Source organism: Ascidiella aspersa, chromosome 5, assembly GCF_963924565.1.
Source record: "Ascidiella aspersa chromosome 5, kaAscAspe10.2, whole genome shotgun sequence".
In the NCBI taxonomy this organism is placed as follows: Eukaryota; Metazoa; Chordata; class Ascidiacea; order Phlebobranchia; family Ascidiidae; genus Ascidiella; species Ascidiella aspersa.
The window spans coordinates 24205279-24218117 of NC_139451.1; the positions used below are offsets into that span (position 1 = coordinate 24205279).

General features: G+C 37.0%; 1 protein-coding gene across 1 annotated transcript; it reads left to right on the top strand.

The window, feature by feature from the left end:
• The first annotated feature begins 5792 nt into the window (after positions 1–5792).
• Positions 5793–11144, top strand: LOC146145529 (heparan sulfate glucosamine 3-O-sulfotransferase 1-like). The gene is made up of 5 exons (XM_083390602.1): positions 5793–5802; positions 6395–6468; positions 7814–7977; positions 10025–10199; positions 10548–11144. The coding sequence occupies exons 1-5, from the start codon at positions 5793–5795 to the stop codon at positions 11142–11144; spliced, it is 1020 nt and encodes a 339-aa protein (XP_083246728.1).
• Positions 11145–12839: the final 1695 nt, after the last annotated feature.

A 12839-nucleotide genomic window follows, 5' to 3' on the forward strand; every position in this document is an offset into this window, starting at 1 on the left:
ATAGAAAGTGTTTTAATTGTCAACATGTTAACATGTTTAAAATCGTTTATTGTGCTTAAAATCTCCCCAAAATCATTGTAAAGGACGTCAAAATATCAGGTGTTTAGCACAAAATCGTTCAGGTGTATAATTTTAACCAGTGTGGTCCAACTGCAGACCCGCGGGCCAAAGTTGGCCCCCGAGTTCCGCCTTTTGGCCTGCGAACCGATAGTCAGCTTTGCTTTAATCTAGCAATATCACTTCAATTTTTGTTATTGTAATTAACAAAAAAACTTCGTAAATGATCCTTGTGATTTATAGGGCCATTTTTATTTTAACCTAAAAAAAAAATTTTTTAGCTTTATTTTTATCAAATTTTAACTTTATTTTAACCTACCGAAATCGCTTATTTGTAGAGGCTACAGTTCTTTTGTATAGGCTACAGTTTTTCCTTGAATTGATGCCAGTTACCCAAACATGATATTTTGTCGATTTCAGACCCAAACGTAATATTTTGTCGAAAAGTCAAGGTGTTTTATGGATTTAAAAGTTGCTTCGTGTTTTCTGGCGTTAGATTTAGCTTGCTTAGGCATTTTTGTATTACAGAATATCAGTAGGCTATTCCTAAGATCCAAACTGTTGATCTTCGAAGAGACCACGTTTATGAAGAGGAAGTGTTTTATAAGAATTATTTAAATGCGTAACTATGAACAAAAAATATGGACAATTTGCGATGAAAGTTACTGCTGATCCAAGTGGGCATTGTTACATATTATACCTGCTTTGATAGGTTAATATGGTTTAATTGTGTCGCAGTTCCTGATTTACAATGCTTCCATGACGATTTTTACAAAAATTACTCTCAAGAAACAAGACTTTTTTGAAAATTTTGACTTTATTGCAAATTTTTACTTTATTTTAAGCTATAAATTTCTTAGAAATAGTCCCCTAGATGCTGAAAACAACTTTATTCTTTGATTCGTGGACAAACGAGCTCCTTAAAATATTTAAATTTATTGACTTTTGCGGGCCCTAGTGATTTCATAACTACCGTAGCTGAACCAAGGTGTAGATTTTATAAAGTTAGTATATATGCCATAGGCCAGCGGTTCTTAACCTGGTGCTCTTTTGAAACAAGATAACGTACTGTTTAAATACATGTGTCGAGCACGAGCAATTTGTTATGTGGCCAAAGCGAAAAGCCTCCTGAATTTAGTGTTTAGCGCCAATTCAACCAATTAAACTAGAAACAATTTTACGCTTCGCGCGACCAACAACACGCTTTACTATTTTCAAATTGTCTAAGTGATATTTAATTGAAAATTCCGAATTGCTTTTTGTAGGAGGGCAAAAGGCATTGAAAAATTACCAAAGGAGGTGCGACTGAAAAAAGATTAAAAACTACTGCCGTAGGCTATTTATAAATTATTTGCCAGCAATAAGCCTAAGAATCGCTATTCAAAAACATTGGCCGGCAAGATAAAAAAAAATTGTTTTTGGCCCGCGATGAAAAGAAGTTGGACCACGCTGATTTAAACATTAAAATTAAAATTGAACACGAAGGTGTCTAAATTAGGTGTTAAAGTGTTTAGATTATTAACGTGTTTAGACCGTTTTGGTGTTCAAAGCTAAACACCGTTCTGACAGTGATTGAAGTACAATACGTTAATAAATTCATTACTGTTTTTGTTCTTTATGCTTTAAACTTAAAGTTTACAATAAATATTGCTTGTATAGGTGGGATTAATACACGATTAATGTATTACTTCAGGATCCGATAGGCTATTTTATTTTCCCATATCGGGCCCACCGACTAAAGAAGTTGCCGGCCCCTGTGATATGTCAATGCCTAACGTTTCAAAAATATAAACTCATATGTTTCTTATTAAAGCGCTCTTGAAAAATGGAATTTGAATACATGTTATTTATGAATCTTTGAGTAGTGCACAAAAAGTTTCATGCAGATACCGAGGGTCGGTCGTGTATATGATAAACGTTAATGTTGCAGGTGGTAAAATACCCGGCGTAGGCTGCATACAGGACCGGATTGACCATTAAACTCAGTTATTTTTTTTTTATATAATAGTCGGAATTCAACACAGTTGCTGCGTGACTGGCGTCTATTGTCACCATTGTTAAGCAATTTCTGCGAACTAGGTTTGGCGACGTGGCACATTGGTGCATTATACGTAAACTATAGATGTCAGATCATTCGTAAATTAACAGATCACAGCAGGGCTGCGGAGTCGGACTCGAGTAAGACAACGTAAAACTACCCGAGTCTGATGTGTGCGCATGCAAATTTCGAAACTGATAAGGCAGCAATCTGTTAATTGTTAAGGTGGAATGGCCTATGTGGCATATTTTCCATGAGCCTTATGAGTGGATTTGTCCACTTTGGCGACGTGGCACATTGTTGCAACATCATTGTCATTATTTTTTTTCCAGATAGCAGACTTAATTGACTTATATGTTACAAGAAGAAATACCCGGCGTTGCCCAGGTTAAATAGGGTATTTACTAGGAAAAATAATATGCAGCCGTTTGCAATTAGCGCGATATATCATGTGCATTCGGCAATGCCCGTAGTTTGCGTGGTTAAAGAGGGTTGGGTCGAGTAAATACTTTCTCACAATTAAAGTAGGATGCGTCCCTTATGAAAGCAGCAACAGTATAAGGTCTAACTAATCTCGCAACTTTAGCAAAACAGCAGCAATTACGAAACAAACAGTATTTAGTTGAAAAGTACCTAACCAAACAGCGATTCTGTCGCAGTGTTTAAACTGTACGGCAATATAAAGCACGTATAGTTCAGCTGTGCTTCTATGCAAACTGCAAGCATTTAACAAACATAACTGTCCGTAGTTTCGTTACTGAACAGCGATCAACCTTACTCTGGAACTTAGTATAATCCGACAAAATCAATTTTACAAAAACCAAGCACGATTAACGAACTGTTTTGAAAATTTGCAAAGAATCGCACAGCGGGGTAAATATTTGTAATCTTGCAACTTTAACAAAACTGCCGGCGCCACATCATTTTCGGGATGCTTTAGTAAATAAGCGCTAACCTAATCGGCTTCAAATTAACGACATTTTCATATGTATATCAATCGGGAATCACTAACAAACCTAAATTTTATTTTATTTTACTTGGAACGACTAAATACCCAACGACTAAGCACGTCAAACATCTTTCAGGTGAAGAAAACTTGAGTTGTAGCAGCCATTGTTCGCATTACGTGGTATTCAAGCAAATACGTATTCCCGGTATACTGCGTCCAACGCAAGTAACTAAAAAATGGTTACTATTAAAATAAAACTAAAAAATGGTTACTATTTTGATTTTTATGTCCACGCAGGTAATTGGGCTTGAAAAAAAGTTTTGCACGGTTACGTTAGGAGGATGAAAGATAAATGTGGTAATCAGCATATACCCAAAAATTTAGCGGATAGCGCAATATCTTCGTAAGGGGAATAAATATTGCAGACGTAATTATTTAAAAGTTATAACAAATCTGCGTATCCCTAAACGTTTGCACTGCCTGTCACTAAATAGAAATTTCAAATCAAGTCATATCGTGTGTCTAAATGGCGTGTTTAACTATATGTGACATGTCTGCGTGACTTCAAAGATCTAATTCTTTGTCTCCGTAAATTTTCCAGAAAATTATTTGGTTTAAACAGTGTAAAGATGAAACATTAACGTATAACCTTAAAAGCAGTTTTGTGTCTGAAATAGGTCACAAAAAATCATTAATTCACGTGTTACCAGCATTGTATAAACCTGCTGAAGCCGTATATTATAGCCGACGATTAAAACAAAATTGGGGTATTTAACAAAAACAAATTGCAACGTTGTGTGTTTTTTAAATGGAGCTACTAAACACACAACTTTGGCTAAACACGTCTCGCATATTGTCTAACGAAAACCCGTGACATATATCGATCGAATAGCGCAAAAAACGTAAAGTCGTAGCAGCAATTATTCAAATTGGCAAAATTCAAGCAAATACGTATATCCCATACTGCATCCAACGAAAGAAAATCCTGTTTGAAAAGTAAATTTGCTTAGAGTTCAAACCGCTGCAATAAGCGCGATATTTTACTAACCTAGTCTAAATGTTGCGTAGTTTATACTCGGTTACGGTTGCTGTGCGTATTTTATGTAAGTGTCTTAATGTCTCATGAAAGAATGTTCCGGAAAACGCTGCAATAAACGCAATTTTTTGCGAACTTAGATTATCTTTTACGTGGTTAAAAAAACTGCCAAAAGTGTACTTCACGCAGGTGATTGCCTTATAAATGTGTGAAAACGTTTAACCCGTTTCGTCAAGAGGTTTTGTAAGTCGCACGCCCGCCCTTTCAAGGTAACATGTAACGAATGTTGCGTGTTGTTTTTGAACAGCGCTTGCTTAAGATGCGCGACTTTCTCTTATAGAAAGAAACAAATTTTTGTTCTGTCTGGGAGAACACGAGTTTCTTTATAATTTTCCCACTTGCCCGGCGACTCGCTTAAGAGGGAGCAAAATGAGCTACGTTGCTCTGTTTGTGTCTCCCTAAAACGCGAACATGCTGACGACTGACTCACAAACTTTCCATTTTATTATGTTAGATGTCTTTTCTAGCCTGGTTAGAATGTCAGTCGGGTTAGTTAGAGCAGTGGTTCTCAACCTTTTTAGCTTACGGTCCGGTAAAATTTCCAAACAAGTTTTGCGGACCGGTGGACGTTCAAAAATCAAAATCCACCCAAAATGTAATTACGACAAAAGTGTGAAACTTTAAACCAAATAATTAAAACTTCAATTTATTGAGCGATTTGCTGCTGTCTTTTCGATATCATTCGTGTTATTCGTGGTTCTATTGAAGTTTTTCGCACACAACTGGTCTTAAAGTTTAAGACTGAAACGAGTTGTTTGTAGCCTACTTTTAAACAGTTGGGCAGAACACTTGCAGCATTGCGACGTACGATAAACTGATAAAGTCAAGCTTTTAACATCTTGCATTTTGCAATTGAGATATAAAATTGTAATATATTTGGCGGACCGGCGGTTGAGGACTACTGAGTTAGAGTGTTTCTTAAATTAGGTCTAGGGCTCTAGGCTTATGGAAGGTACGGTAATTATGCCAATAGGTTGAACAATTCCTTTCATAAACAACCATTTGCAGTTGTACATATATTTGCATTGGTAGACTGCTACAGTATAGGCCAGGGATAGCGAACCACCGACCCGCGGGTCACGAAGGGACCCACCACATAAAATCATTTTCAGGGAAAGATAAATATTAAAAAACAATTCACCGTTTAATTCTGGGCGGCCTATTCTGTAGGTCGTGCAAAAGTGTTTTAGGAGTGATGAGTAGGCCTATATATTAACTGCACTTGAACAAATGTGTGCTGAAAAGCAGGCATCTATAACCATTTTGTTTATCGCTGTAAAACTCAGGTGACAAAAGAGAAGAAAATTAACAGCTCGCAGACTAAAAATTCTGAAAACCCTGGTTAAACCATGCTTAAAAGCTTTCTGCTGAACTTCTGTCATCCCATAAAAAATGCTGCTGCTTGTGCATTTTTGTATGGATAAAAGTCGTGTTTGTGACCCGCGCGATGGAAAGATTCGCCATCCCTGGTATAGGCTATAAATCTTTCAATTTAGATAGCATACTCCTTGCGCTATATGTAAAAACCTGATTGAAATGCTACTATTAAATACTTGTTTCGTTTTGCTTTAGGCAGCCATGCAGAAATACGAGTTCGGGTTATTTTCTTCGCTTCTACTTGTTAGTTGTGTAACAGTTCTGTTGTCGACAATATGGCTTTCAGTGAATTATCTCCAGTTTAAACGTGAGCATTGAATTGATGTTACCAGTCAATTTCTACCAAAAAATGATAGTAGAATACCTTCCCAAACAGTTAAAGTTCACTTTTTTAGTGTTGTAATGACTTCTGTATGACTGACTAAACTTATTGTTTTGTAACAATTCTTAAACCTGTGTTAATTACAAACAACACCTAAACTTTAAAAAATAAAGTTAGAAGGAAAAACTATTTTTTTTTTTTTTATGCAAAACTAGGTAATCTTATTCTATTTTTGCCAAAGGCCTACGTAACTTTTGAATATTTATAACTCAGAAATAACTTCAAACTTACTTTACAGCGGAAGAATCATACATAACGCATGATTCTAAATAACTACCTTAGTTAAAATAGTTACACAGCACTAATAATACAGTAATGTTAACATAGTCATTTGTACAGCTACAAACTCGTGTTTTTCATAGTGGCCTGTGATTTGGAATATTTTATTGAAAATTAAACAGGCACAACAAGCCATCATTTTAAAAACCTTTGAATTCGTCGTTTTCCAAATCTGTAACTACAACTTTTTGTATGAACCTTTCTTCTATTGTACAGAACGGAAAAGTGCTTGGGAATCAAGGGAGACTTTAATCGAAGCAATGGAAAAATACAACAGCGACAATGCAAAGGTGAGAACGCGAAAATTACATGCATGAAAAATAAATTAATATATGCATGAAAAAATAGAGAATTTACATTTAAGAGGATTTAGGTCAATTAATCAAAAATCCCAGTGATAAGAACTCTGAGAACATTTAAGTATATCTTGGTTTTGGGCTGCAAAGCTTTTGGTAATATCACATTAAAGTCTAAAGGACTCCAGCCATAATACCAAGATAAGAACAACACCAACGTCAGAATAAAACACAATTCGGAATAAGACCAAAATAGCACTAATACCTATGGTATTAGTACCGTCTAAATCGTAATAAGTCCTAAATCCGTCGGAATAAGACCTAAAAGGTCAAAATCAGGCCTAAACAACACTTTAACTAACCCCAAACCCCACCCCTAAGTACATCACTAACTCCCCTAAAAGTTTCAACACTAACCCATTTTCTAACCCCACCCATTACCCACCAATAACCCCAAACAGGACAAAAAATCCGGTGCTGAAACAGCGGCGCCCTTACGGCGCCGGTCAGACTAGGGCGTCCAAACGTAGTCACCAAAACGGCCGATGCCAGACCGATCGTCCCATACCCTCTATATTACAGGTTCGGGCGTTATTCTGGCCATTTAGGCCTTCTTTCGATGAATTTAGGCCTTATTCCGATGAACTTAAGTCTTATTCCGATGAAATTAGAACTTATTCCGATGAATTTAGGCCTTATTCCGTTCAATTTAGGCCTTATTCCGATTAATTTAGAACTTATTCCAAAGAATTTAGGCCTTATTCCGTTGAATTTAGGCCTTATTCCGTTGAATTTAGGCCTTATTCCGGTGAATTTAGAACTAATTCTGATGAATTTAGGCCTTATTCCGACAGATTTAGGTCTTAGTCAGACGATTTTGATCGTATGCTGTACTGGATATTACTGCGTATTTGGCTTTAATATGTCGTTTGTCTTAATACTATGGTTTTATAGTTTGTTGGGCTTTATGTATTTTTGCTTTTTAGGTCTTATTGTGTGTTCCCAGTCTAAAGTTGCTAGGGCAATTCTATATTATGAGGGCATCAACGGCTGTAGTTTCCCCCCACGTTACTCACTACATTGCTTAGACTTAGTTTAATTTCACCGCGATAAACATTAAACATTAAACAAAAAACAAATTACAACATGTTAAATGCAACAAAATAGATTGTTTGAAATTGTGTTGCACAACCACACGATTTGTTAGTTAGTGTATGCTCTTGTAACGACACCAAATCACTAAGAAAACTTTGTGGAAATGTTTTTTATGAATTGTTGATTGCCATCGTATAAACCGACTCGGTCATTGTAAATACAATTTTTTTTTGTAAAAATGTAGTTTGAAAAACGTCGTCTTCCGCAAGCGATTGGGATTGGGATAAAGAAGTGCGGTACGGACGGACTCCTTACTTTTCTTCAACACCACCCCATGGTTAGAGTTCCAATTGAGATGGAGACGTTTTTCTTCACACATCTGTATCAGGAAGGGATTACGACCTACAAGTACATCGAATAATCTATACCAGCCTTTCTTAACCTTGTGTAAATTTACCCCAGGGGATAAATTTTCTCGTTTTAGGGGGTAAATCCAAGGATAGGTATTCAAGCAGCCGTCGCACTGAATATAACTTATGTAATTTGGTAATTTCGTTTTTTAATAAATGAGCACCACTTTATATATTTGGGATAAATTTGATATTTATCTTTGTTAGGAGGGTAAAACATACAAAAAAGGTTAAGAACCCCTGATCTATACTAAAATCAGCGTAGAAGATTTTCACAGTTAAGGTCTAAATTTCGTTTCACGTTAATTGCGGTTTTTAATTGGAAGAATGCATATTTAAAATAGACTCTTTTTTGTCGGGATACCGGTATACGAAGCTTTGTAATATTATTATTTTAAATAGGCTATCTTGGAATTAGGGCAGGGGTGGGCAATTATTTTTAGCCGCGGGCCGCATGAGAAATCTAAAATATTGTGGCGGGCCGGGTCAAATATTAGATCTAAAATACATACAATATGACGTCATACTCTGACGGTGTAAAACAAATAATCAACCGATTTGTTATTACGTTTAGAGTTGTGCGAAAATGTGCAATTTAAGTCGGATTTAAAGAAGGTCACGAAACGCCGCGCAAAGCGCGAAAAATTTGCGACTATGTTTGTTTGAAAATGCAAACTTTAATTTAGATGGTAGGCCTACGTAAAGCATTGAGCACCGACTAAAAATGTATATTGCTTGATATATTAGCGTTTATTAAGTTGTGGCGCGCGTAACCCAAAACTTAAGATTAAAATACGTGAAAATTTAGTACGAAAAACTTACCTATATGTTTTTTCTTCTTTTTTAAAACTTTAAGTTACCGATGTGTTACAAAGTTTAACAAACTTAGCCTAATATTTATATATATTTTAAATATTGGGCTAAGTTTGTTAAACTTCCGTTGAAGAGAGTGCCACTGAGAAAAGGACGCTATTTGTTTTTATAGATGCAAAAAAATCGCGTGAAGCATACGAGAAAGACATAAAAGATTCGCGCGAAACGCGAAAAGAATTTCCGTTTTAGCATTTAGAACAGGCTAAAAATCTAAAAAATCGAATTTGTCCTGTCAACTTGCCCTGGTTTTCGCTTAGCCTATGTATTTTATTGAAAATAAGCCGCGAGCCGGATTAAACTGCTCGCGCCGTATGTTGCCCAGGTCTGAATTAGGGTGTATATATTTATTATGGTTTAAGTTGGATTATTTAATTTTAATTTAAAGACATAATTAACGCACAATTTTGTACTGCTAGTTTGGGCTTGTGTAACGGTTTTATTAGTTAAACATGTGTTTTTAACACTCAATTGACTCAATTGGCTTTGTTAATGACTTGCACTTGGCTTTCCAGAAAAGAAATGGCTTTATTTTGACTTATTTCCAAGCAACTGGATTACTACACTTATAGTACATAGATCAGTGATTCTATAACAGAGTTTCTCAAGTTAGTCGAGAAATGTTTTACAAGTTTGCAAGAACCTATTCGTGTAACACATGTGCACCAAACTATACGAACTGTTGGCTCGATCCTACCCGACGATTTCAATCTTTCGGCCCGCTACAGGTTTCTGTAATGTACTTAATTAACCGAAATGTTAATCGAATGCCAATCTTATTTAATGAAATATTTGTTGAGTGCAAATATAAGCTAAATCTTAATGATATTTTACCTAGACGACCATTCTATACAGACCATAGACATAAATGCAATCAGCATTTATTATTTCATTTCCTTCGTTTAATAATAATTAGGCTACTTAAAATGTGAATATAAAATTTTATATCCAGGCGGTGACCGCCATTAACTAGAGGTATTCGTCCCTTTATGAAAACGTTTGGTGACCATATCAAGTTAAAAAGTTATCGTTTTGTAGAACACGTGCAGCGGATTTTCTTTAATTTTCTTAGTCTGCCGCTACCAAATTTGAGAACCACTGACGTGGATACTATTCGAAGCAATAAAGATTGAAAATTACTTAAGCAAAATATAGTAACAGATTTCCAAACTAAGAAAACAACTGCCGCTTACAAACGCGAAGCAGATGACGATCGAAAAGACGCCGATATATTATTTTGCCCCGCCATACAACGTACCAGAGAGGATAAAGAAAATGGTGCCAGATGTGAAATTGTTCATGATCGTATGCGACCCAACTGCACGTGCCTTATCGGATTTCGCGTTCGAGGTAAACCTTTGTACGTTTTCTCGTTTTAAACCAGGAGTTCTTAAACTGGGTGGCGCAAAGAACTTTCCGAGGAAAACAAACTTTATTGCATTGTAACCTAAAGTAAAATAGATACGGTTTTGTTGTTTTTTTCGATTTTTTTGACAAATCGTTTTGAATCAATATTTATAGTGGGCAACAAAGCACAAAAATATAATACAATTGCTTTTAGCGTGATCGGCGGCGCATACCGAAAGTAAATCCCCAGACATTTATGTAAATAGATTATACGGAGGTCTATAGCAGTGCTTCCCGACGTGTATATATAGCAGTGCAGTGAAAAAAGCACCCAAAAACAATGCGTTTCAGAGATTCCGCTACCACCGCTACAATAACCCGCTGATAAAGCACTACGAGACCTTCGAGGCCTACGTCGACCACTACCTGCCGCAGCTGCAGGAAATCACAAAAGACTGGAACGGCAGCAGAATCACGCCCGAAGTCTCCACGCGAATCATGCAGCTCTTAAACAAGAATCGGGCCCTCACGCTACTCAGCAACGGCCTGTACGCGGCGCACTACGAGCGCTGGAACAAAGTCTTTAACGCGTCCAGGCTACTCATAATCGACGGCAACCGCTTCGTCAAAAACCCGGGGCCTGAAATTGAGAAGCTACAAGAATACCTTGGTCTTCCAAAAGTGCTGTACAGTGAGGACTTTGTGCCGCGGCCCGACACCGGCTTCTACTGTTACCGTCGGTACAACGCAACGCTTTTGGAGCAGGGCGAGCGGCGTTTAAACGACACGGAGTACATCAAGACCCTGCAGTGCTTGGACTCAACCAAAGGCAAGACGAGGAACAGTCAAAAAAACGCGAGTTCGGTGACGATGCAGCGTCTGCGAGAGTTCTACGAGCCGTACAACCGAGCCTTTTACCACCAGCTGGGGGTCGATTTCGATTGGTGATATATAGGAGTTTATTTTCGAAAGCACTTTGTGGTAAGCCATTGAGCGAGCGCAACTGTAAAACGCAATCGAACATGTTTGCTGTAGTTTTTTTTTTGTTTCAGAAAAAATGCGTTTTTTACACCGTGGAGCGTGAATCTAGCTCAAACGATTGCAGTAATTAATTTTAATAAGGTCCAATGCCAAAGGCATTTTTTATGTTTTAATTTGGTATTGTCTTGTATAGTATTGTATATACCTTTGGACAAATAAAAAAATAGGTAAATTGTCTAGCTAGGATAATTTAACAAAGTTATAGAGTTTGCAACTAGCAAAAAGATTAACGCTCGCAACTAGTACTTTAAATAAGTTCTTTAGTTTAAGTTGGACTCGGTATTTGTCTGTTTTTGTTTAATCAGTAAAAGAGTGTGTATTACGGGTATTGTGGCTTGATGACTAAAGTTCATGTAGGAGCAATTTTCATCAAATCACAAGTGTTAAGGTCCTTGACGTCTAGTTTTCTGTGGAAAGGCACTCTTAACATACATTTCGTGTTTTTTTCAAAAATTAATTTTACACTTTCAATTACCCACCGCCAGACCAAGGCCACGGTAATGGTGCCATATACAAACAAAGCGTTTTGCCACATGTTATGGCTTGCTAGAGACCATCTCACACCGTATCCGCTTGCAATAGTCCAGTGCTTCTCAACCATTTTTCACGGCGACCCAAATATTAAGCGTATAAGTATGATGAATAAGCTTTGGTGACCCAATTGTTTTTTGTAGTAAGCGAAATAAAAACTAAAAACTAGCTTCTTGTAAGCGAACAAAAAATAGGCATTAGCATAATGAATTTCGAATTTTAATAATTATTATAAACAGAGGCGCCGAACTTTCAAAATTCCAGGGCGGTTTTTGAACCAGTTCTAAAAAGGGGGTCCCGAAATTTCAACTTGGAGAATTCCCCTGTTTTCCGCCTGACTTTAATAAATAATGACGTCATAAAAAAAGGCGCAAAGCGAACATGTGCGTCGAAACCGTTTAGTGTGCAATCGTTAACCAGGCGAAAAACTTAACAAAGACGGTGAAGTATAGGTGTGGTTGATTTGGTAGAATCATGTTTCGACTATTAGACGCGCAGTTTCCCAAGCATGTACAGCACTGTGCTTAATTCCAAGCACGCCTTTCTCCACCTGTAAAACTAAACAAAGATCGTTTTCCCCGGGTTTTATTATGCCAAGATTAGCGCAACATCTGTGCCGAGCTGTGTGCCATGTCAGCTAAAATACAAGATGCGGTTGAGAGAAAATAAGTTGTGTAATTTACAAACCAAACACGTGGTATTTTGATATGAACATAATTTGACTGTCATTACATAAAAAGGGCGACTTTAAACAGTCACAGTTAGACCACCTTTGAACAGAATCTGCGTTAGTTACAAAAATTCCGTTGTAATACCCACATCAGATACTAGCGAAAAATGGGGGGAACGCGTCAAAAAACGCTCTGCACACCCACGTTCGGCGCCTATGATTATAAGACATTATTTGTATTGCTTCCTTAATTTTCTTAATTGAGAAATATTTCTCAGAACCAATCTCAATAAACATATAAACTACTGCGGTCGGCGACCCAACTAAATCAAACAGTGGCTCAATTTTGGGTCACGACCCATAGGTTGAGAAGCACTGCAATAGTCGAACCAGTGTTTTTT

Coding starts and splice junctions, on each gene's coding strand:
- LOC146145529 (XM_083390602.1), top strand. Junction 6,469..7,813: donor ACAACAGCGACAATGCAAAG/GTGAGAACGCGA, acceptor GTAAAAATGTAG/TTTGAAAAACGTCGTCTTCC. Junction 10,200..10,547: donor TATCGGATTTCGCGTTCGAG/GTAAACCTTTGT, acceptor AATGCGTTTCAG/AGATTCCGCTACCACCGCTA.